General features: G+C 34.8%; 1 protein-coding gene across 12 annotated transcripts in view; it reads right to left on the bottom strand.

The window, feature by feature from the left end:
* Positions 1-590: 590 nt before the first annotated feature.
* Positions 591-25,367, bottom strand: part of LOC145788794 (rRNA biogenesis protein RRP5-like) — an 86,739-nt gene continuing 61,962 nt past the window's right edge. For 10 of the 12 annotated variants that reach the window (XM_082912631.1, XM_082912638.1, XM_082912639.1 and 7 more), the window contains 23 exons: positions 23,954-24,060; positions 23,175-23,255; positions 22,467-22,541; positions 22,285-22,386; positions 19,847-20,015; positions 19,608-19,756; positions 18,726-18,809; positions 18,525-18,625; positions 13,219-13,372; positions 13,011-13,085; positions 12,723-12,873; positions 9,383-10,046; positions 8,692-8,749; positions 4,567-4,712; positions 4,310-4,493; positions 3,906-4,004; positions 3,278-3,663; positions 3,010-3,186; positions 2,076-2,172; positions 1,803-1,958; positions 1,451-1,681; positions 1,257-1,340; positions 591-1,121 (listed from right to left, as the gene is read on the bottom strand). In XM_082912631.1, coding sequence (XP_082768757.1) covers positions 1,020-1,121; positions 1,257-1,340; positions 1,451-1,681; positions 1,803-1,958; positions 2,076-2,172; positions 3,010-3,186; positions 3,278-3,663; positions 3,906-4,004; positions 4,310-4,493; positions 4,567-4,712; positions 8,692-8,749; positions 9,383-10,046; positions 12,723-12,873; positions 13,011-13,085; positions 13,219-13,372; positions 18,525-18,625; positions 18,726-18,809; positions 19,608-19,756; positions 19,847-20,015; positions 22,285-22,386; positions 22,467-22,541; positions 23,175-23,255; positions 23,954-24,060 — 3,632 coding nt within the window. In that variant the 3' untranslated portion in view covers positions 591-1,019. The remainder of the gene's footprint in view (positions 1,122-1,256; positions 1,341-1,450; positions 1,682-1,802; positions 1,959-2,075; positions 2,173-3,009; positions 3,187-3,277; positions 3,664-3,905; positions 4,005-4,309; positions 4,494-4,566; positions 4,713-8,691; positions 8,750-9,382; positions 10,047-12,722; positions 12,874-13,010; positions 13,086-13,218; positions 13,373-18,524; positions 18,626-18,725; positions 18,810-19,607; positions 19,757-19,846; positions 20,016-22,284; positions 22,387-22,466; positions 22,542-23,174; positions 23,256-23,953; positions 24,061-25,367) is intronic. The other 2 variants (XM_082912640.1, XM_082912641.1) reach the window with 2 other exon arrangements.

Raw genomic sequence — 25,367 nt, 5'->3', positions numbered from 1 at the left:
TTTTTTGAATCCGTGGTTCGGTTCCGGATTGAAAAATTAAAAATCCGTAGTACACGGATTGGTTCCGGATTGAACCCCACGGTTTTGGATTAGAACCGATCCGGACCGTATACAAATAGTATATATTTTTATTATACATCCTCCCCCATAGTCTGTTTTCTTATTCTATATAAAATCTAAACTCAAACTTAAAACCGTATAATATCTTCTTTTATTACTTTTGTTTGTTAGTTTTTAGTTTTAATTTGTAATGGTCTAAATACTTATGATAAAACCAGTTTTCTTATGGTTGTTTAAATTCTAGCATAGTATGTCGCTATTATAGAAATAGATGTTACTATTGTGGAATTAATATAGCGCTATGTTTATGAAATTAAAGTGTTATATATATTTTTTTGTTATTTAATTATGTGAATCCGTGGTCCTAAACCGATCCAATCCGTATTTAAACGGATTGGTTCGGATTGGTTCCATAATTTAAACGGATTGGATTGGTTCCAATTTTTCAGGAACCGTAGATAACGGATTGGTCTTGGTTTTATCCCAATCCGGTCCAATCCGAACCATGCTCACCCCTATCAAAATGTATATTTTATAGATTTAATATGACATTTATTGGGTGACACTCACCCACTAGTGTATATATATATATATGAAGTGTTGTTCAGGACACCGAAACAAAAATAAAAAATAAAAGAAACCTTAATGTAGAGAGAGAGAGAGAGAGAGAGAGAGAGAGAGAGAAAACAAAGACGTTCAGTGAATAATTAATTAAACAAAAAGCATACACAATCATGAGACAAACAGGAGGATGGTTATTAGTTATTTATGCCATCTATTTCTAACAGTCCGTGCTGCTGCTGCTCATCCTCCTATTGCAAATATTGAGTGGGTGAGCGAACGAGCAGATGTCATAATACTTTGGACTGTATTATGCGAAACAACCTCAACCTCAACATCAACCTCATCCTCATCTTCATCTTCATCTTCATCTTCATCCTCATCCTCATCAAGCAAGACTACCCCTCAACATATTCCATCGCCTTCCTCTTAACAGATTCAATCCTTTCTTCATCATCACCTACAGACTTTTCATACTCCAAATACTTTTTGAATAAGAACTGCATTTCCAACAAACCACACTTACTCACACACTCATGTGACAAGGAAAGTCTTAAAAACTAAATCTTCAGCATGAGCACGAAAATAAAAAACAAAACAAAACAAAACAAAACAAAAACAAACTTAACACACACCTTCATCCTTTTAGGTGGAAGGCTCAAACTTGTTGCCCTCTCAAATAATGCACGAATCACATCCACATCACCAAGTCGAATTTCCTGTTTGTTAATTTTTTTTTAAGACAAATTTTAATGCATAAAGCAAACTATATTTTTTTATCATGCATTGTTGAAAATAAACAACAGAAATAGAAGAAAAGGATTTTTACTTGATCAAGATAAATGCTCCACAAATCTGTTCTCTTTGGGTACTCGCGAAGCATTCCCTCAAACATGGATCGCCCTCTATCAGGAACCCCACATTTGAACTCTAGAATAGCTGCTTGCGAGAGGAACTTAATGTGCTTATGCCGGGGAAGGCATACAACAGCTCGTTTTACAATAGACTGAACTTCATCCTGATTTTGATTCAAAATCCACTGAATCCGCCTTAACCAAATCTATAAAAAATATAAATTAATAAAAAAAACGTATAGTGAAGTCTAGTAGATTAATTTGATAGCTCCGCTGCTCGAGGAAAAAACAATAACAATACTCTAGTTTATTATATCATAAAAATACCTTGCATGAATGCTTGAATTTCTTGCTCATTTTGTTGAGAAGCTCGTCAGCCAACTTGTGTTGCTCAGTCCTTTCATACATACCCAACAGTGCCAGATGCACCTTTTTGGGATCACAATACTGCAATGCTCTTCCAAATATTTTTGAAACGGCGTCCTGAAGAGAAAAACTAAAGTAAGAAAACTCCTAGAAGCTATTGAAATGATACTGATGGTGAGAGAGTTTTTTGGAAACAAGGCAAAAGGATATACATGTATAGTATATATATTTTACCTCTGGAGGATATCCATATTCATTCTCTAAATTAAAATAAGCCACCCATACATTCAACTTTTCAGATTCTTCTCGGATGTTTATTGTCTTCAAAGCCCTAAAGAACACAACACAAACATAGAGTGAGAAGCAAACTAGCACATATTATGAACATTAAAGCCAATTTGTGGATGTGCATTTATTTTATTTTTTTGATGCAACTAGCTACTGCTGACACAAAAAATGGCATGTTGGTTCAACCACAGCATATTTGATGAAGGGAATATAAGGTAAAACCAAAAAAATTTGAATGTAGAGAAAAATGAAACCAAAGAAGAAAGAAACAAAGAAAAAAAAACAAAGAACAAATCAATACAATAAGACATCACGTGACCAGAAAGCAGAAATGCAATTCAGGACCCACAATAATGTCAATTCTCCGCTTCAAGTCCAAGATCACTAATCCACTTTCACATCCTGTTCAGATATTCTCGCTTTTTCTTGACAAACAAAAGCTTACACACAAGACCATGCACTCATATGTGCCATGTGGCTATCCACTCAACAAATCAGTCTCATTATTTTGAAAATTTAAGGTTTAGCGTTTACTTTTCAACTCAAATTAAACAAGCCTTTGTCTCAATTATCTCAGCTCAATTTGAATATTTTCTTTCTTAATACCACCGGAGAAATGCTTATTATAACATTGATAAAAGCAGGCAGTGGATCGGATCCCATTGTTAATAACTTTCAGTATTTCCTGTTAAAAAATAAATCATAATAAGGAGAATAATAACAATAAAAAGACACATTTAGGGACAAAATGTTTTGCTTGAAGCAAAAATTTCAAATAAGATTTAAAAAATAAAATAAAAATACAAATGCAGAAAAAAAAAACACTCCATATGTTTTTGCCAGAGCAAACTGGAAACTAATAATACAGCTAAATGATTACCTCTCAGCAATTGAGCGGGCTTTCTCAACATCAGCCAAAGAAAGCATAAATGCCATGTACTTTATCCAGACAAAGCTGCTATTTGGGGAAATTCTAACCACTTTCTCAAATTCATCAGCACTTCTTGGAATATCTTTCTCTAATAGCCTTTCTTCAGCAGCCCTAATTTCTCGTTCCCTGAGCAGAACAATTTCCATTCTTAACAGGAAAACTGAGACAGACAGCCTTTAATAAGAAAATCATGAAAATATGTGAATAAAAAAATTACCTCTCTTCATTGGCTTTCTTCTTTGCCTGGCTTTTATTCTTTTGATCTACAGCATCAGCATCATCAACGTGCTCTATATTTTGAAAAGCAGCATTAACCATGTCTGATTTCTCTATATCATCGAGAGGGACCTCAAGTGGAAGAATAGAAGCCCTCGCTTCCACTTCAGCAGGAAGAGGATGCTGCCCATTTTCACATTCAAAGTCCAAATTCTGCATCCCCAATGAGCCTCTATCTGGCAACATTGTTAACTGAGTACCCACCATGTGATCTTTTTCCTCAATGGCATCATCATACTTCTGCTTTGAAGGAGCTTGAATGTCAAAATTGCTCATAAAATATGAATTCTTCATCCCAAGAGAAACTCGTTGTCTATCCTCATCCACCTGATAATAGTTTGAAAAATAAAAGAAAATAAAAAATACAGCTTCTGTAGCCACAGAGAGTTACTCAAACTGGCAGAAGTTCCATAGCAGCTGTTCCTATTTTAGATAATATTTAGAGAAATTATTCATTTGAATCAATATACATGTTCTCCAGAGTCTAGAAAGAGGTTACAATAATCACCATTCAGCAATCATAACACAACAACGATACTGCTTGCAAAGCTTGACATACAATTGTTTACCTTCAAAACCTTTGATGTAACTCTCTCCCCTGCTCTGTATTTAGTTTCAATATTGTCAACATGATCATCAGAAAGCTCGGAAATATGGCATAATCCAACCTAGGCAGAAGAAGAATGCAATTATAAACCCAAACTAATATACAGTCCGCTGCCAGAGCAGAATACCATGTGTTACATAACCTAAAAAGAGTTGGGGCACACCTACCCATAAAACACATCCTATATTCAAAGTTTGGTAAAATCAAACAGATGTGATGATTGTACAAACTGGCTTATTATTATAGTGACAGAAGTTGATGGGCCAGATGTCACAATAAATAAACTGAGACCCAATTATTCTTGTTCAAAACTACAAATCTGGGTATCATAAGAACGAACTTGCAGAGAAATACCAAATTACTTACTGTGTTTGTATGATCAATTGTGATAAACAAACCGTATGATTCAATGCGCTTAATCTGGCCAGAAACAATATCTCCAACATGGAGACTATTTAAACCATTTCTGTCACTTTTTTGTGTTTTGCTTGCATTTGATGTCCTAAGGGTGACTTCAACTCGCTTAGACAAAGGCTCCACAGATGCCACCCTGCATGCAAAGTGTCTCAAAAGATTGCCTTAACAACTATCTATCAGAAAGTAGTACTACCAGAAATACTTACTTGCCAACAACAAGTTTCCCAATAGGGAATTCTTTTTCGAGATTTTCAACATAGCCATCGGACAAGTTTGAGAGAAGGATTTTCGCATCGAGCTTCCGAGAAAGCATAATGAAGCATCCCTTTGGTGTGATGTTCTTAACATAGCCCTATTTAACCCAAAAAAGAAAAATAAAAAACTAAGGTGCTAAGCATGAATATTTGATGACAAAAAAAGCAACAAATGTCAACAGACAACAAAACACACTGCTCAGCCTAAATTAATTGAACTGATGCAAAACAATATTCTACATATATGACCAAAAAAAACATACTGAACATATTCTGTCCAAGCAACAAATCAATTAGAATGGATGATTACTGTACATTTGAAACTTAAATATCACATGGTCAGAACAAAAAGTAGATTCTGATGGAAGAAGAAACTGAGGATCAGTTCATTTATTTTGATAATCATGAATTAATCATACAGTCGAAAAAGATCTTGACAAAGTAAACATACCAATTTCCAATTCATACAACATTATCAGCAAAGTCAAAGTGTGGTCATTTGCCAGACAATGTAATGTAGGACAGCTTTTTGGATTTTCAGAACAGAGGCTATTTAACAGCTAAACAGTGTAATTTAGGTTTTAATGATTAAATTGGAAGCTAATAAGTAGGACAAGAAATTAGCGTTGATTTGGGTTTGATTGTAAATGATTTTCAGGCTGAAAAGTGCACTTTTTGAGGGCTGTGAATAATATAACCAGAAAATAGTAACTTGGGTATGTACAAAAAGAAGAAGAAAAAGAAATAGAAGAAGAAATAGGTGCTTCACCCTCAAAAGGGTTACGCCAATCACACACAAACACAATCTTAAATTCTCATAATTTGAACTCTATTGAATCATTGAGAGTACACATATATTTATAGGCTAAAGACTCCCCTACTCCCTACTCAAACAAAGGATTAAGACTCAAATTTAGAAACTAAAACTACAAAAATTCTAGACGAACTATTACTATGACTTCTAATTCTACTCCAACTATGACATGAGTTCAAAATAGGAAACTTTGACCTTTTTTACCACTAAGACTATTCTACACATGACAAAACATATATATAATAGGGGTAGTTACAAGCCAGTCCTGTGGACTGGACTTATTTATCAAAAAGTACACTCCAACTTTCAGTGATAAATTTATCACTTAAAAAATGTTTTTTTTAAAATGCAATTCAACTATTTCCCACATCATATTTCAATACAAACTAACACAAATAAACTAAGAATAAAACAAAATTCACAAACAAAAGTCAAATTTGATAAATTTATCAATATCATTACTAGTCACAAATTATCATTCCACAAACACAAAACACATCTAAAAAGTTTGAAAATGTTCTCATTATCAAAACAAGAGGCAAATATGTTAAAAAAATAAATAAATAAATTCACTTGGGACTTGTGAGTAAATAAGTCTAGTCAATATGACCTGCTAATAATTATCCCCATATCATAATCCATTTAATAATTGGATCCAAAATACAAACCATGGACAACCCAAACAATATGAGCCTCTACTTACACAACAACTGTATCTCCTTGCACCTTTTTTCTATTTGCAGCCCATCAAAAATTAAAAAATATAACTCACATGCCTACCCTCTAACAGCTGTAACCACCATCTCTGACTGCCGTAGCTACCATCTCTAACCACAGCAACCACCAGCCCTCCCCAACCTCCTACACATAGCCCCCATCCCCCTCAGCCCTCCCAAGCTCGGGGACCACCACATCGCAACCATCCCCAACCCAACGACCCCACTATGCAACCTTCCCTATCCAAGTGGCCATCACTTCGTAGACTCCCCCCACCCTTCCCCAACCTCAAATCTAGGGTTTTCATAAAGGAAGCGAAGAGGATCTAGAGTTCTCAGAGAAGAAAAGAAGGAAGTCACTGTCATCAAGCTACCGAAGCTGAACAAATCGTCTCTTTGCAGCGTCATGGCGTCAGTTCAATGCTCAATGTTCGAATATAGATAACCAGAGACAAACGAATAGCATTTGTTCAATTTTTTGATGTTGAATGAATCATGTTTGTTTGGAGAGCAGCCATCGAACAGGATGGTATAGTTCACTGGGGAGTCATCGAACAAGTTCACTAGGGAAGAGGAAGGGGGAGGGGGTGCGCGCGGTAGGCCAATGGCTATGGGAAGGGGTTGCGGTGGTTTTGGAGAGAGATTGCAGTGGTTTGCTGGTGTAGAGGAGGGGTTGTCTTGGTTCATCGGGATGGAGAGGAGAGGTTGTATTGGTTCGTAGGGTTAGTAGAGAGGTTGTGGTGGTTATAGGAAGGAATGGTAGCAAGTTGGGAAGGTTGTGGCGTTGGTTGTCGGTGCAATTGCTAGTAGCAATGGCAGTTTGGGGGTGTTTGAAAAATTAGGATTTATAATTTGTAGGGGAGTTTTTTTTTTGGTAATTTTACATGAGGATAGAATTGTAATAAAAAAAATATATTTTTAAAAAAAAGGGATGTGAATTACACTGACCACCCTTGAGGTTTGGAGAAAATACAGTAATCTTGGCATAATTACAATGAGTTCCCTGAAGGTTTTAATTTATGTAACACTTAGTCCCTTTTTCATCAATCATCCCTTGGCCAAATGGATAGAAAAATGATGTTAACATATTTTTCCTTGTTCATCTATATGCCTTTACACAATCTACATTAGTTCTTGGTCCATTTAGCCTCACTAAAAGGGAGGTCAATGTTATTATGTCAAAATTGTTGGACATACTATATTTTCTCCAAAACTTTAGGAAGGTTAAGTGTAATTTACTCTAAAAAAATAAAATAAAATAAAATAAAATAAAATAAAACAAACAAACAAAAGAATATAAGGAGTAAAATTTGTGGTGTAAATAGAAGCTCCCCCTACAACCCATCTCCAACAATTATTGAAATTACCATAATACCTTCAACTACTAAATACTATCATACATGGACACTTTTCTTTAGACCAAAAAGCCTTCTTGACGATCATGGGACCCTTAGACTTTGTTTCGAACTTCCAAAGCCTATCGTACTTGTTTAACATGCAATAGATGTTACATCACAATGTCTAGTTGGACCTTCTCCATTCATCATTCACAATATAATTCCAAAACAAAAGTCTAGTTGTTGCCGGTAGTTGGAATCAGTTGCAAAATTCCTTAAGTGCCCTAATGATGTGATGTGATTTTTCAAATTGTAACAGTCACAATATCGTTAAGTGGTTCATTTACCCTTGTCATTTCCGATATCCACTGGGGCTACAAAATGAACCAAACCACTCACGCTCAACTCGTGTTCAGCTCGTTAAAAACTCGTTGAAATTGACTCATTATGACTCATTATGTAAACAAGCTAAGCCTAAACATGTTTTAAAGCTCGTTAAGTTTTCAAGCTAAACTTCAACAACCTATCACTTGGCTTGACTTAGTAGGTTTGCAGCCCTAGAATCCACTCTCTTCTACTAAAAATTTCAATGGCACGTTGAAACTCCATGAGCTCACCATAACTTAACAGATCACAAAATTAATAAAAACTAAAATTTAGTATCGACATATTCAACACAATGAAACTGAGACTCTCACCAAAATATGATACTAGCAAAATGGGAAGGGAAAAATACTGACAAACACTACAAGAATTTATGTTGTTTCTAAACTAATAAATCAATGTAAATTTGAGGTAATAGAACAATGCATCCTAATTGAATTCACACAAAAAATCATCAAAAAAGACAAATAGGTGGGGAGAGAGAATAAATGAAACCAAGGCCTAGGCTGATGGTAAGGGAAAGCCTTTCGCATGCATATGTCCTGGGTTTTGAGCTTCGATCCTGCCCCCCTTCCACACCAATATTGTAATTAGATTCTCGGTCCTATCTCAAAATAAATAAAAAATAATAATAATAATAATACTTTTGGGAGGAGATACACCATGGTGAACTGAAAGGCATCCATAAAAGCAAGAGTTAATACCATGATAGATTTCACCATGACAGAGGTTTTGAGAAGTCATAGGCTATAGAGTATAGACAACAAAATATAAATAATAATAATAATAATAATTTAGAGAGAGAGGAATTTATAGTATGTAATACCTGCACATTCATCTTAGGATGAAGATCCTCTATACTTTCTACACGGCTTGCAAAATATCTGTGAATCATTAAATGGCTCTCTTCAGAATAATATTTGACAAATGATGGCATTCAAAGCATAAAAATAAAAGCTGATATTCAGCCAAGAAAACAAACTACAAGTCCTATTAACCATACATCTTAAATAACTACATTGAAAAAAGACACGCGATTCAATAATAGAGAGCCGACTATTATATTTCATATGATTTTCCAGAAAAGGGGGCAGTTTTTCGGAAATCTAAATTGCCAGCTTTGTGTGGAGCAATTTTCAGTTCTATCGGATATTGAAGGTGCTGACTGGCCAATTGGGATCACCAGCCAGGTTTATTGGAGCGTAATGTTAAGCTCTGGGCCCCATTGGTATTCAGGTCCCTGGTGTGCTGTTTGACAGTTAATTTTTTTGGGTCAGTTCAACATTGTTTTGCAATTTTCTAATATGATTTGGTGATATCAGTTCCTATTTTTTGTTGGGTGTTTGCTGACTGCTTGCAGCACCCACTAAACAAGAGGGGAGGGGGGGGGGGCTGTTTGGTGGTCACTTGAAGGGTTAATAATAATGCAAAATGATAAGTGCAAAAGAATGAAATAGAATTTTAATTATATACTGACTTGGTGATGCAAGAAAGCACCAGTAATTCTAAATACTTACACAGTGTTGTTGAGTTCACTGTTGTTGACAGTAGTAGACTTCTGAGAATGAATGCCATCTGAAGTTGTGCGTAATGACAAATCAACCTGGAAAGTTCCCTTAACTGAATGGCTGATTTCTAGGACTTTGCATTTGACAAATTGTCCCTCATGATATCCAGACAATGGGTCAGAAACCCATAAGTTCATCAATTCAGTAAAATGGACCTTTCCATAATGGTGTGGATCTATTTTGATGAGCATTCCACCCACACCAGGAAGAATTTTGGAAATCCTGCCGCCCACAACATCACCTTCGTGAATATGGTATGATACATTCCCATTCAAGTGATTGCTTGTGTCATCTATCTTAATAGTTTCACAACCAAGTGTTCTATCAGGAGCAGAATAAATTGGACGCAGCACGAAACGTAACAGCTTTTTCTCCTTATTAGCACTTAAAATATAACCAGATATTGCTTTCCCCACAGTATAGCGCTTCTGGAATTCCTGAAGTTCAGTAGGTTCATGTGAACTGTCAAGAATGTAGAGCTGAGCCTTCACATGTCGAGATATTGTTAACCAGATCCATTCACTATCCAATTTATAGACAAATCCAGTTACATGTTGCCCAATTGAATAACTGAAATCTTCATTGCCAAGCTTGCCTCCCATTTCTGTAGAACCTGGATAAGCAATTGCATTTGGATCAACTTGAGTGATAAAACAGACCCTAGAACAAAGTTTGGGTCATGTGCAACTTAGACCAACTAATGCACCAGCAAGGGCTGATTTGATACATGTTGCAGTCTCAAACAGAACAAAGAGGAAAACTGAGGACATGGGTTAAGGGAGTGGCCTTGGATCTCACCGAGCATTGCTTTGAATAGACCCAACCAGAGAAAAAGGATAAAAACTACACCCAGTAGATAAAATTATATCTACTCTTTTAATATATTAGCCATAAGAAACATCCAACGGCAAGTAGTCAGCAGCATGCTCAGGGACCAAATTTTGGGAAAATGGAGTAGAAATGAGCGGTCATGGTAGTTAAGTACTGCTTTCTATAGCAACAAAAAGATACATATAAAATACGTCTTTGTGTTTGTGTTTAAAACAGTCGCTTAGGCACGAAAGAGATGCACATTAAATACAGGTGTGAATGCCTTTTCATCTGTGCTCATACACGGATGAGGATGATCCCTAGAGCAATGCCCAACAACTATTAACAGACACATATAATGTGTAAGCTTTTCTGTTTCTGAGTTAAACATATAACAAGATGTAAGCATTTCAACGAATTTATCTTCAAGTGGGATAACTACGAAGACAATTAATAGCATAAGGTGAGTCATGCTACAATAAAGGATACCGTCTTTTTTTCCACCAAGGATGAGAGCCAGATAGTTGATCTTTTTTTGGTTTTGAGAATTTTTGGGGTGGTCTCAGGGCTAATTTGGAAAAAAGTAGTGTGGTGGGCATCAATTTGCAACGTAATAAGCTTCAATGAATGGCTTCGCTTCTAAGATGTGGTATTGAGGTACTTCCGTTCAAGTACCTGGGACTTCCACTGAGGGATACTCCTAGGAGTGAATCTTTTTGGAATCCAGTTGTGGAAAAGATTGGCAAGAGGTTGAAAGGGTGAAGCAAGGCTTTACTCTCACGTGGGGGTAGATATACTCTAGTAAGACAGTTTTAAGAGGTATTTCCATTTTTCTTTTTTATCTTTGTTTAGGATTCCAATTAAGGTTGCAAGATCATTAGAAAAGTTGACAAGGTCCTCTGAGAAGGTAAGGATGAGGGTAAGAAGGATCATCTAGTGAACTAGGAAATAGTTTCCTTTCCAAAGGAGAAGGGGGATTTGGCCATTGGTAACATTGTGGCTAGAAACATGACTACTTGGCAAGTGGTTATAGAGATTTCCAAATGAATGTGACACACTATGGCATTTTGTTATTAGAAGCAAGTACAGGATTCAGGGTAACGGTAGGGATTCACAGGTGGTCTTTAGGGGTAGTTGTCGTGCTCCTTGGAAATCAATTTCTCATCTCTATCCACTTTGGTCTCATTATCTTTCTATGATGGTGGATAATGGGAACTTGTTTGATTCTGGGAGGATGTTTAGGTGGGCTCTTCTTCCTTTGTTTCAAATTTTCCACATTTATATAGAGTGGCCCAGTCTCATAATAGTTCTATAGCTTCCATGGCTTGTTTCTTTTTGGCTCCAATTTCTTGAAATTTCAATTTTTTTAGGAATCTCAATGATAGGGAAGCTGAAGAGTTGATGTCTTTGTTGTCAAAAGTTAATCATATTTCTTTGACTCCTCTTTCGGAAGACAGAGGGTTTGGGCTCTTCATTCATCTGGTATTTTTTCTTGCAAGTCTTTTTTGGCAAAATCATTGATAATCCTCAAGTTCCTCAATAAAATAATTTGAAAGACTTGTGCTCCTCTTAAGGTAAAGGTGTTCATGTGGTCCTTGGTTCATGGATCATTTATTTTTGCACTGTCCAGTTGCTTTAAATTTATGGCATAGATTGTTTCTTTTGAAGAATGCTATGTGGGTGGCCCCAAAAGGCAGTGTGCATATGCTACTAATTGACTTTCGAGCTTTGGGTGCATCGAAGAAGGCCAACGTGCATTGTTATTGTGCCATCTTCGCAACTTTTTGGGTCATTTGGTTGGAAAGGAATGCACGGGTTTTCGAATATAAATTTCGGGATGTGGATTTTTTGTGGGATAAAATTTGTCATGTAACCTCCTTTTGGGCTGCAGTGAATGCTCTTTTTAGAGGGGTTCCACTTTTTAGAAATTGGTTGTCGATGTGTGACATGTAGAAGGATTTTGATGTAGTCTTGTTTGGGTTGTGTACTTTCTTTCTTTTTTATCCTCTTTGTAGAGGATGCCTTATCCTCGTTTCTTTTTGTTCATTAATAAATCTCTTTGTTGTTGATCAAAAAAATACTACAACAAAGGATACAAACTAGCATTACTGGGATGAACTATTTTGAGAAGGAAGAACACTATGATAAGTAGATATGATGGAACACAATTTGTGATGGAAAATAAAGTTTAACGGCTCTAGTGCTGGGGTTATAGTCCAAGTTCAAGACACTGCTTGCACAAAGGGGAGGAGTAGAAGTGTAGAAAATGATTCAAGGTTACAAGAAAAGAATGGTGTACCTAGATAAGAAAGAATGAAAAAAACAAGTTGTGTTGCCAATTCAACTACTTGGAACAAATGTCAGCCAACTTTGGGTGATATGTTAACATATTGAAAGGACAAGTATGCTGTTGAGGGAACCAAGTGAATAAAAGCTTCGATATAGACTATAAATAAAGAAACTTTAGACATTACCGTACCTGTAACGAGTGAAGGTCTGATAGACAATTCCCACTGATAGTTTTTCCTATTATTTTCTGATTTATTGGTCTTTGAAACAATTACTGCGGTCAGTGTTTGTCCAATTCTGAAGTCTTTAAAGGGATTTTCGACAGCATTATCATCATTTGCCTGCCACGACACAAGTTTAACTAGTATATACAGCCAAGTAATTGGAAACCCATATAAATCCAGAAACAATGATCATAGATGACTGTACTGTACCATTGTGTCAAAAAAATAACAAATAATAATTGAAAAATATTCACCTCTGTGATATGTACCCTCCCATGGAAACCAGATCCAAATTTCAATTTCAGTTCCAAAGTCTTTATTTCAGTAATCTAGCAATAAAACATAATTGCATATAAATAATCTTAAAAAATAAAGAAACCATGATAACAGGTTTTTGTGGTCAAATGAAGCCTTTAAATATTAACACCAAGATGGAAATCCAACAAAAATAGATATTTCTACCTCTGCCTGAACAACAGCTCCCACATCATAGCCAGACTTCTTTTTTGCTCTTTTTGAACTAGAAGTCTCTGTAACCTCACTTACAGATTTAAGTAGCAACAGCAACCTCCCAGCTGTTGCAGGGCTTGGCAAAGCCATGATGGTGGCAATGACACTACATTACATAAACAATTTCAACTTGAGAATCCACAAAAAAGCATATAAAATTTTGAACCTATACAGTTTCAAAAATATTTGGAAAGAACCTCTCCCACAATTGGATTAGTAAAGTTGGTTTATTCTTTAAGTTTGATTACAGCTTCTTTTTACTTTTTAATTTGCATATTAGGGTATTTTGCTAATTTTACTTTTCAGTTATATTCTGGTTGTCTTTTGTTCTTTATTACTCAGGTAAGCTTTCAAGATCATGAGTATGATTCTGTATAGGTCCAACCCTTAGCTTTACTTAATTTTCAAGACTACTTGGCTTCAAATTTTCAAGATTGAATCCTCCATAAAAGTGATGCAGTGGAATTACTTTGAAGCCCTGAATGAGGAATTGGTTGGAAGACAGTTACTAGTGGTATGTGATGCAACCTCTTGCAGATGTGATGCCAAAAGAGTCTAGGGGGGATTGCTTCAGGATTTCCTCACTGTTTCTACTGTCTCTTCCCATGTAGTCCTTGTTCACTGAACCCACACATTCTATCAACCACCAACTGCTGTTGTAACACCCTAGGTATTTCTATTAACTGACACGTACATATTTCTCATTTCAATGATTGAGATGCCTGGAATTAAATTTCCTTCTTCAGTGTATGATACACTTAAAAGACATACTTTGATGGTCCTTTGGCATGACTAGAAAGATTTGTTCTTTGAATAAAATACACATGTTTTGCTATCCAATGTTTATAGCCTTGAAGTTCTGTCATTTGATATGAAATGAAAGAAAACATAGAGACAAGAAAGGAAGAATTATATTTGCATACGGTAAGCTATATATAATTATATTTCCCTCATCAAGATGATTAAGTGGCATGGTCTTATGTTCTTAACATTTATATGCAATGTGTGGAAAACATAATCAGGATTAGTGGTAATTAAAGTGTGATTAGTGAATTTAATCAAGATTAATTAAGCTTAAACAGGAATAATTAAGTCAAGTGTGATTAGTTGCCTGAACTTGATTAATCAGTACTAACCTAGCTTAATTAGTGTAAACTTGATTAATTAATATTAATCATGTATTGGTAGAGACATCCAAGCACACACCTCACATAGGAGTGTGAAACCTCATACTCTATGAAGCACGGATACGGGTACGAGTACTGGTACTGGTACAATACGGGTACGTCGATACGGTAAAATTCAAAAAAGTAGGGTACGGGTACGGCTTGATACGCTTGTAAGAAAATATTTATTTTTAATTTAGAGTAATGCAAAAATTAATTAAATGGTTTAATTTGTTAAGATTCAACCTACAATTAACATTTAATGTCAAAAGTAAAGATATAAATCAAAATAAAATTTCAATATATTAAAATAACTTACAAACCACAGTTTAATTTTAAAAATATGCTAAGTATAAAACTAAAAATAAAAAAAAAAAGTTTAGTGAAATGAGTTTTATTTCTGTAGTAGAAGATAATATTGTTTCAACTGAGATACGGTACAGCTTGGGTAGTAGATACATCCGGGTATGCCAAAAATTAAAAAGAAAAAAAATTAGATACGTGTTTCGTGTACCCGGTACGTATGCAGAAGTACCATACGAGGTATCATACGCCGGTAAGTACCCGGTACGGGTACGGCATGTTTTTCGAAGGACTCATGCTTCATAGCTCATACTTGAATAGATAGATACATATATAGGAGAGACAAGTGTCTCTCCAGTAATAAAAAACAACGGAAAATAGAGAGAGAGAGAGAGAGAGAGAGAGAGAGAGAGAGAGAGAGAAAAGAAGAACCTAGACTTGCCCCTAGTTTGAATTGAGGTAAAAAAAAAATTTATTATTATTATTATTATTATTTTTTGATAGGTAAAATTCATGTTCACCTTATTGTTACCTTTAATTGGTTGACTTTATGCTTCGACACTTACTCTAATTGAATTTAAGCTTTTGAGTAGGAAAATAACTGAGTTCTTGACAGGTAGAATCTGAACAGGTTGCACTCTTTTGACTATATCTCCTAAAATATGTGAAATTTTGATGTGAAATTACTACTATTAGAAACCAGACTTATGGGAGTTCAATGTAGAGTCAATTTTGCCCAAACCCAAGTTTGTGTGAAGGAGTTATGCTCATTTGAAAGTAACTTACGTGTGCTGAAAATCAGTGCACAGGCAGCAAAAGTTTTGGGTCAATTTTGATTGCAAATCTGTATTAATTGGGAAAGAAATAAATGGTATGGCCTATACCATTGGAAACATATAGGAGTCTAGTTTCTAACACATCAAACGGAGCTCGATTTCAAGTTTTGTAGTGAGAGATATGATTGTTTTACTAAAAGGTGTCGGTGCTGCCTAGGGGTGAAGGAAAAACTGCCTACACTGAACAGGTCCCGGTTTTTGGTCTGTTTTCTGCACCGTTGGACTGTGTTGGGATTTTTTTTTTTTTCCTGGAAATCGGTTCAGCGTTCGGTTTTGGAGATTTCACCCGGATAGAACCGAACTTAAAGGATTATGCCAAATTTACCGAACATTCAAATAATATACAAGCATTACCTCTTACTGTTGTTGAATTTGATATTTGATGAATTAGTCTTGGTGCAATTATGTTGTTGTTTGTTGGGTAAAAACAAGCCTTATATTTTAATTAGATTGATCTATAAAATATATATATATATAAAGGCAATTATTATTTTTTTTCAAACAAATGCACAAACCGGTAAACTGCACCGAATCAAACGAAACCGAATTTACCAGTCCGGTCCGGTTTACCTGTTCTAGTCAGTCTGTTTGGTGCCATAGTTGTAGAAAACTGATTTTAACAATTCTGTCAAAAAAACATGCAAAACCAGACTGAACCAGACTGATTTCACCTACTGCACAATTCAAATCGCATTAAAATGGTTTCAAACTTATTTTCTTCATCTAATTCAGCCCCAAATCACACAGAATTTAACTCTAACATGTTTTGAGATATTAGCAAGGGCCTAAGCAACATGGTCGAACCTTCGATATACCTTAAACAAGTTAATTTAAAAAAAATGAATTTCAAACCGAATTAAAATTGCTCTAATTTTGCTGAAATGGATTGTGTACACCAACATGCATTGTTTTATATGATGCAGGTTGAATTATCTTTGGACTAACCTACATTTTAAGGGGGAAAAGAGGTGAGTGGCGATAAATCACAATTTATTTTGCAGTACAACTTCTTTGAAAATTAAATCTACCCTGTATTCTTCGAATATAAAATGTTTAATCAAGGATATCATATGTTTATTATATTTAATGTATAAAGATGTTATCTATGGTTTTGGTTATGGTTTTAACTGTTTTGGGAGCAAAGTACTACATGAAACTAAGTGCTACATTGTATTGTGAAAATACAATGGAAGCCACCGCTAGAATTTTTACGAGTCACCTCTTGGATCCTACATATCAGCTTTTGTCCTGGGCTGATATTGGGGAACATTAATCGACTAATAATATTCGTCCCGGAAGCTATTTGGATACATTAATCTACTAATCATATTGGTATTGTGAAAGTTATCTTAGAATGCGGTCTTGACATCATCGAAGTCAACCTAGTTATGTTTTGTTTTGTATTTTCTGGATGGGCATTATCACCATCGAAATGCATAAGATATGTTAAATTTCAAATGCAAATTTAGCTTTTAAGTTTTGAACAACTTATAATTATTGGAAATGAAGATATCCTTGTCTCTAAATAGCTTTGATACATCACAATTCATTGGGCTTTAGTTCACCGAGCTTCCCTATATATGAAGGAGATGATGATAGAGCATGAAGATTTCATGTTTGAAGCTAAGTGTTTATGTGAATAGACAAGAAAGTTTGTATGCATAGTTGTTGGATAAAAGACAAGCCCTGAAGTTTGAAAGCTTTGTACACGTTTATCTTTGGAAAGAACATGACGTTCTCTTGTAAAATTATGTACTCCTTGTGACTGAGTCTGTAAAAGGCATAAAAAATAATAATGTATGTTTCATTTCATTTACTTATGCACTTCCTCTGGATGGATGTCGTGGAATAAACAGGTCTTCCAATTTAGTGGCTTCCGCTATTCAAAGCAGTTTTTCCCCAAATTTTCCGTAAGCACAATGCTTTTGTTTAGTTAGGCCGTTGACTATTGGCTGGTCACTACTCTATCTCAGTTTCGGGTGGAATGCAGTCGTGACGACTGTGGACTTCTTAAGCCACATCATACTACTACAGAACTTTCATGCCAAAATAAAGCAATCATACTGCAATAATAGTAGAGGGCGAGCACATGAATGCAGGCTACAGCTATTGTCAGATTCTGTCAGATACTTACTTCAGTATAGAGGATCACATAATCCATATCATACTTAAGAAAATATAAATTTAAAAAATCATAAACTATGAAACCATGGTTCCATTTCAAGGCAGGATCCACTTTAAGCTTTTCATAATTAAGTTCTAAATAACGTCGAGTTTTGTTTTATATTTCCTTCAAGCACTACTGCTTCAGTTTTGCGTATCTTAAGTTATGTTATGTTTTAGGAGTAAAAAATTATTCAGCATATCCACATTTTCCAGAAATGGGCTGTAGTGCTAAAATGTGGTTTACATTTTGTTAATAGATGTGTTATTGGGTCCCTTGTTTTGGCCTTACGTGTGTTAAGATAAGTTTCACTAGTCATAATTTAAGCAGCTACTTTGCCTTATTCCTACCCCACAAGCCTCTTTCATACATTGACGAAACCAAACCAGTCTAAGTCTTCCCCTCCCCCTAAGTTATTCATTTGTGGTGATCATATAATTTTTTTTTTTTATCATTATCTTTGTTGTATATGATCAAACCATCTTAACATGTTCTCCCACAAAACCCTAAAAAGGTTGCCATACAAAAATTTCAGCAAGCCATCCTTCGAAAATTCAAAAAATCCAATCCATTTTTATCCATAAAACCTACCTTTTCGAAAATCCTCAAAACACAAGTTTACCAAAACCTAATCTCGCCAAATATTCAACTATAGGCCGCAGTATTCTAATTTTCAAGTGCTGTCAAAGAATATTTGATTTGAATTTTAAAATAAAATTAAAAAAGAAAGAAACAAAGAAACGGCATGCACAAAGTATTGATTAAATTACACCAGAAATCATGTTTCACCTTTGACCATTAACATATTGTCTGGGAGGGAACTTTTGTGTGTTGTAGTCGGTCAGTGAGGCATATCCAACAGCAAAGTTATATTGTGGTATTGACAGAACCTGCTCCACAAGTAACACAATAGGAAGAGAGAGATCAAAATAAGTATAGATCACTAACAGTGAATTCTTGTCAGACTAAACAAAAACATCAAAGACTTGCCAAGTAAGTATCTTTCACAATCTCCACCATGGCATCAACAGTTTGATGTACCTCCAGTTCTTTGTGTGATTCCTTTTTGCGTTTCTGGAATAAACAATTGCATAATTCATGTTTAAAAAGTCAAGGAGGAGAAAGAGAAGGGAACTACAGATGATCTTCATTAGTGAACCATGAGAAGTGAAATCTCTAAGACAGTAGCTAAATTTAAAATATAACATCACACCTCATCCTATAAACTTTAACAAATGAAATATAGGTGTATGGAGATTCCCTAAGACGTGAAAGCGCAACAATATAATTGCACTCAATGTGCAGCAAAACATATTCACCAGAGACCAAAAGCATTAACAGAGCTGGAAGAAGAAGAATATCAGAACTGAGAAAGATCATCCCAAATCACAATGTGGGTGTTTGGGAAGTGGCTATTTTAGAGGTTTTTTGGCTTTTTGGCTATTTTAGTAGGCTATTTTAGTTTTTGAGTTTGGAAAGATGGGATGGATTTTTATTTGAGTTGTTATATTGAAAAATGTGTTGAAATGATGTTTAAAGTTAAAATGACAAATTTACCCCTAACATCACGTTTTTCAAAATTAATGTGAAGGGGCAAAATCGTCATTTACCAAGGGATGGGACAACTTGTCAATTTGACAGTGTAGGCTGTGCCTACATTGTCCACGGTTGCAGCTATTTTTTTTATAAAGTGTTAATTTAGGAGCTTTTTGGCTTTTTTTTAGTTTGAGGCTATTTTAGCCTCAAACTCATCTTCCCAAACACCCCCAATGATAATATGTGACTGAGGAAGAGATGGAAGAAGCAAGGGAACAGACAACATTTGGTACATCAACAGTACATCAACATTTAGACACCAAACTTGAGGCAAACCTTCTTGTTAATATCAACTTTAGAAGTTTCTTCTCTCAATATATCAACAAATGCTGCCCTTAAAGACAAATCCACAAGGTGTTCAATCTTGGCAACATCAAGAACCACAGCTCGAACGATGGACCCAGTTTCCACAGTAATTCCACCTACTGCAAAAGATTTGTTGCACCAAACAGATGTATTACATCTTGAGAGATAATAAATAACTGATTCATGAAATTTTCAAATAAAGGACTTACACTGATAGTGCGTAACAAAACCAAAAACATCATCATACTTTTCAAAGCTGACGACAACTCCAAAATCTTTCACATCACTAACTTTTCCTTCAACAACACTGCCAATGCTAAAATCTTCAACCCAATTTAACCCAAGACTTTTTGAGTCAGATAACTGCAGCTTAGCAATCTGGATCATAAAGTAAGATCAGTTCAAAGATGAAAATATTACATATCCAGAACATGGTCTAGAGAGTCAACAGTAGCATCGAAACAAATATGCATGATAGTTACAGAGCAGAAGTAACATCTTACATAGGAACCTCAAATGCTAAATGAATAAATTCAATTTACAACACACTGTACAGTTTCAAGCAAAAAAGGTAAAAGATACAGAAAACAGTAATATTTTTTTTTTTTTTTTTTTTTTTGCTCATTTATCATATAAGCATTCTGAAGAATAAGGAACATAAAAGGAGGAATGTAGAAGGTACTTTAAAATTTTTAGGAAGAATATAAAGAATTTCCACCAAAATGCTTGAACAACTAAACCAACCAGTGAAAGGTTCCAAAGACATCATTCTTTGAAGTAAGTTCCACAAAGCTGTTCTACATTTTCCACAGGGGCTTCTTTTCTTTTCCAAGGGATGGCATTTTTCCCTTAGCTTATTCACTAAGCTATCCTCACCAAGCAAGACAAGTGAGTTATCCCACAATTAAGATCCCACCCTACCCAATGCCCATATGGTTTCAGCTGGAAAATTAAGGCTGTGTTTGAAACGATTTCCAAACGTTGATTCTACCCCCACGTTCCAATATGATATTTGGATAGGTATTTGGAACTAATTTTCCACAACTCTACAGAAAACTGTGTGAGGCGCGATTTTCATTTTTTTTTTTTTTTGAATTTGGCCTAACCGGTCGTCCCACTGGTCGTCCGGCCGGTTGACTGGAACAGTACAATTTTTTTTTTTTTTTTTTTTTTTTTGTAATTGACATATTTTAATTTTTATATATTCGAAAAAAATACTTTCCGAATTTTTTAAAAAAAAATTTATGTGTTTTAATAGAATTTTGAGTTGTATGTTTGGTTATGAGTTGTAAGTTTTTGTATCAAATATCAAATGACACATCAAAAATTCCCCACTCAATTCAAAACTCTTTCACCAAACAAATTTTCTATACTCAAATCATAATTCCAAAACTCACAAACTCAAAATACAACTCATACTCTCAAATCATAGTTAGAAAGCTCTACCAAACGCAACCTAAGATTTCAAAGGAAAATTCATTCGCAAATGGCATCAAATCAGATCAAACATAACAAAAAGAAATGCCATCCTTTCCTTGTCCACCTTGAACCACTGTCCAACTCTAAAACTTTGATGGCAACTTTAATAATAATAAAAATAAATAAATAAATAAAAAGAAGTATAGTTAAGACAATTCTGCATGTGCAATTAGGAATAGTTTAGACAATTTTCCTATAGTGTACATTGATACATTTCCTGTGCTAACTCATGAGCAATACTACAAGAAAATGACATAGTTAGCCTTACAGCATGACAATCGTTTTTGGTGTCCTTCAATTTCTATCACATTCACAATTCTTCCTGTTTTTGTAGAGCGCTAGATAACTGAGGAGTGATAATAGGCATTTTGGCTTTTGTGACAAGTCTGACTGTTGACATTGGTCAGTACCCCTTTAATGCTTTCTCTAATAAATCTTTTACTCACAAAAAATATAGATAATAAATAAAACTGCTTTTGCTGGCCATTGTAAGCCCTCAAACTTGTAGTTGAAGCGCAACTTTTTCCCATCATAGAGCAATTCAGAAGCTGATATAAGTTAGTCCACTAGTAAACCTTTCGTCAGCTGTTTCAAGAACCTTGTGCATACAGTGAACATCATCAGCTATTTCAAGAAATCATTACCTCCTGTTTTTATCAGTTCAGCGAACCAGAAACCATCAGCTATTTCAAGAATCTTATCCAGGCTACAGTAAATGAGTATACCAAACCAATGGACAAAAGCATCCTCAACAAGACAGGAAAATCAATTTTGTTTGAAACCTATCAAATAAGAATTGCATTTTGTACATCAATTAGAAACATGTCCATGATTTCCTAAACAGTTGAGCCAGATATGGAATTAGCACATATGATAAGTGCATTTCTAATGATTTGGAAGTCCTTGACAAAAAGAGTTGAATAACCCTTTCTTCCATGGGAAACTTTCGAGTTGTTCTGTAATTAGAATAACGACACAAAAAACAGAAATAAAAAATTTCACACTCACGAATCCAATGTTGTTGCATTTCTATTTTGTTTCCTTCTTAGTACATAGAATTTAAAGAAGAATTATCTTTTCTCTAAGTTTGGATTATTTAACTAAAGAGTTAAATTTGTAAACAAAATCATTTTTGATATGTTAAAAATATGGTGACTTCAGTGTTTACCTTTTCTTCCAAGAGAAAGTATTCTTGGATAAAGGATGCATCCGTCGAAGAGCATAATGATTGCTTCAAAGATAATGTTACTCTGCCAGTCTCGCTACTAACCTGGAAAGAAAACAAACAGAAGCTTGTAACTGAGATTCTTCAATAGCATAAGAGATTCCATTCTCAAATTGTCAACCTACATCAAGTATGTAACTGCGAACAGATTGCCCAATGTAGAAGGCTTCAGAAAGATTAGTTCTTCGGTCATCCGTTGCCTTCAAAAAACAAAAAACAAAAGAAAACCCAAAATGAGGGAGAATATTACTAAATTAAACAGGACACTTGGGCCTTGTTTGGTTCAGGCCATTTTAGCCTAAGAAACATTTCATCGAATTTTTTTGATTTTAGGTTCCTCAAGAGTAGAGGGAACCTAAAAACAAATTTTAAAAAATGATCCAATTTGAAAAAATTCATATGAGCAAAAATTAAGCCAATTTTTTGGGTAAAAGATAGCTTATTTTCGTCTTATTAAGATTCTTTAAAAATTTGATCATATTTATTATTTTTTGGAACCTAAAAAATTTAAATAAAAAATGATCAAATTTGAAAGAAAAAAAATTCAATTAAGGTAAAATAAAGCCAATTTTTGGGCAAATGATGCCTAATTTTTGTCTTAAAAGGACATTTTAAAATTCAATCGAAATGTTTTTTGATTTTTAGCTTTTAAAAAAAATAATAATAAAATAAAATAACTAGGAAAACAATTGATCAAATATGAAAAATGTCCTAATAAGACAAAAATAAGCTGATTTTTCTTACTTAGGTTAAAATAGTCTCAACCAAACCTGTCCAGAGAAAGTAATAGCTGGAAGAAAAAAAGAAATGACAGAAATAAAGAAGGTTACTACCTTGCTTCTAGGAGCAAAACCAGTTAAACGCTCAATATATCGAACAAAACAACCAGATTCAATCAAGTTACACACATACCCCTGGTTCAAACATCCAAAGTAGTATTAGTCAATAAAATTCAACTGCAAAATATCCGCAATTGATCTTTTAAAGCTATGGGACACTTTGATAATATTTCGTATACTTTTAAGTTCCAACTTTCCATGGGCTTCATCTGTAGGTAATCTAAGTTTTTGGAGATGATGATCCAGTTGTTTGGCAAGGGAAGTGGGTTAATCAAAGGGAACATAGTGAGTGCGAACTGTATGGAGGAGTTAAGTGGCTGAATAGTCTAGTGGCAAGCTGGAGTTTAATTTTTTCTCTTGTTGGAGAGTGCAGGTGTGAGTATAATATTTTATAAATGAAGATTGGGCAAGGTCGGCAATGGTTTAAGATTGGAAGAGAATGAAGACAAGGGGTGGGCTTAGGCAAACACAAACAAAGAAAATGTGAAAAGGGGTTGACAAGATTTACTTTTCATACTTTTTCATCCTATCATCTTATAATTTCATTCTTTTTTTGGCCATTTTCAGTTCTGTTTTGAAAACCAATGACACCAACAATGCATATTCTCTGGCTTCTCCCTCAATATATATATTTTTTAAGATATTACTTTTAAAAATGCAGCAGAATAGGGGCTGCATTAATATGTGATGAGTTTTCCTACAAAAATATATATATATATATATATAATAGAAAAAAACAGGGCTCAGAAATAAACTAGTAAATAAATTCTTACATGGATTACTGAGTGAGGACAAATTTGAGAAACTTCTGCAGGAAGCTGTTTAGCAGATTTAATAAGTGAATACTTTGCAGTGAGAATTAAATTGTTGCTCTCAGCGTCTACAACATTCAAGAGGAAATTTTAAAATTTGGATCAGCAATTCATAATTGTCATAAAGACTTTTTGGCAATGAAAATTTAATAGCATCTAAGCAGGAAACAAGCATACATACAAGAAATATCCTTTCAAGAAGAAGAAAATGACTAAGAAATAAAAATGATGACTGCCAAAAACTCGCTCTCTCCCCCTCTCCAGTTATTCACCCACAAGCAGCAAGGGTGCAACTCCAAAACATCTGCTCCATGAATGTATACACCCCTTGACAACCTCCCAACACCTAATACTAGTCTCTGATAATTCAATGAACCCATTCCCTTCCCCAAATGCTGCTCCCAATTCATCATGGTTTCTTGGAGGGGAGTGTAAAGAGGGGAAAAAAATAAAGGGACCATAGCTCACTAAATCAAGCAGTAAAGAGATGATCAACTGTCTTCCCTCTGTTCTTACATACAAAAACAAATGGGCAAAATAAATCTTGAATGTATTTCTGAAGGCCAATGAACTATCCATGTTAAAACTAATAAATCTTCAATGTTCAAACTAATAGCAACTGACTTGGGGACACAACCTCAATGAAGCATAAAATAATAAAAGAGGTAAAAAGCAAAAGAAAAACATTTTGTTTGGGTGCCTTTAATCAGGAAAGAGATACAAAACTTTGAGGATGTGAACAGTGCCAGACAATTACAGTTGGTGTCATTGCTATGGCTAATTATTTCAAAAGGAAAGCAAATAAGCTCAACAGAGAAGATTTTACAAGGGTTAAAAGTAGTTACGGGTCATAAACTAAGACCAAAAAAACAATATCAGTAGAAGTAGATGATAGGAGGCAATTCTAAAAATCCTTAAAGGTCAGACCTAGGCTTGGAATTGCACCACACATTCCCTAATAAATTGCTAGAAAATTCCTCGAGAACTTCTCTCTATTGAACTGAATGCATCTAGTAGGTATTATATGTAGACTAGTAGATAATCCTAACCTATGTTACGCGGACTCAGGTACAGGTATCGGGTGCGGGAGGGTATCTAGAGGTCAGACCCAGCAAACCTCAAATTTAAGAGTACACTAATTCGGTATAAAAGGTCAAATTTTATATTTTTAATCTATTATATGAAATAAAACAATGTTATCTTATATGTAACATACAATGTCAAAAAAGCATTTTATTTATTTTATAGCAATAATACAACAATATATACATATAATAACAGTGTGAAATAAAAATATGTATGGAGTGTCCGACGAGAAGTATCGGACATATATCCCACACCATTGCCCAAGTGTCGGGTGTCCAACATAAGTATT

This window comes from Camellia sinensis, unplaced genomic scaffold (assembly GCF_055761805.1).
Source record: "Camellia sinensis isolate YWXY unplaced genomic scaffold, ASM5576180v1 Unanchor4, whole genome shotgun sequence".
NCBI lineage: Eukaryota > Viridiplantae > Streptophyta > Magnoliopsida > Ericales > Theaceae > Camellia > Camellia sinensis.
This window is presented reverse-complemented; position numbering and strand designations above follow the sequence as displayed.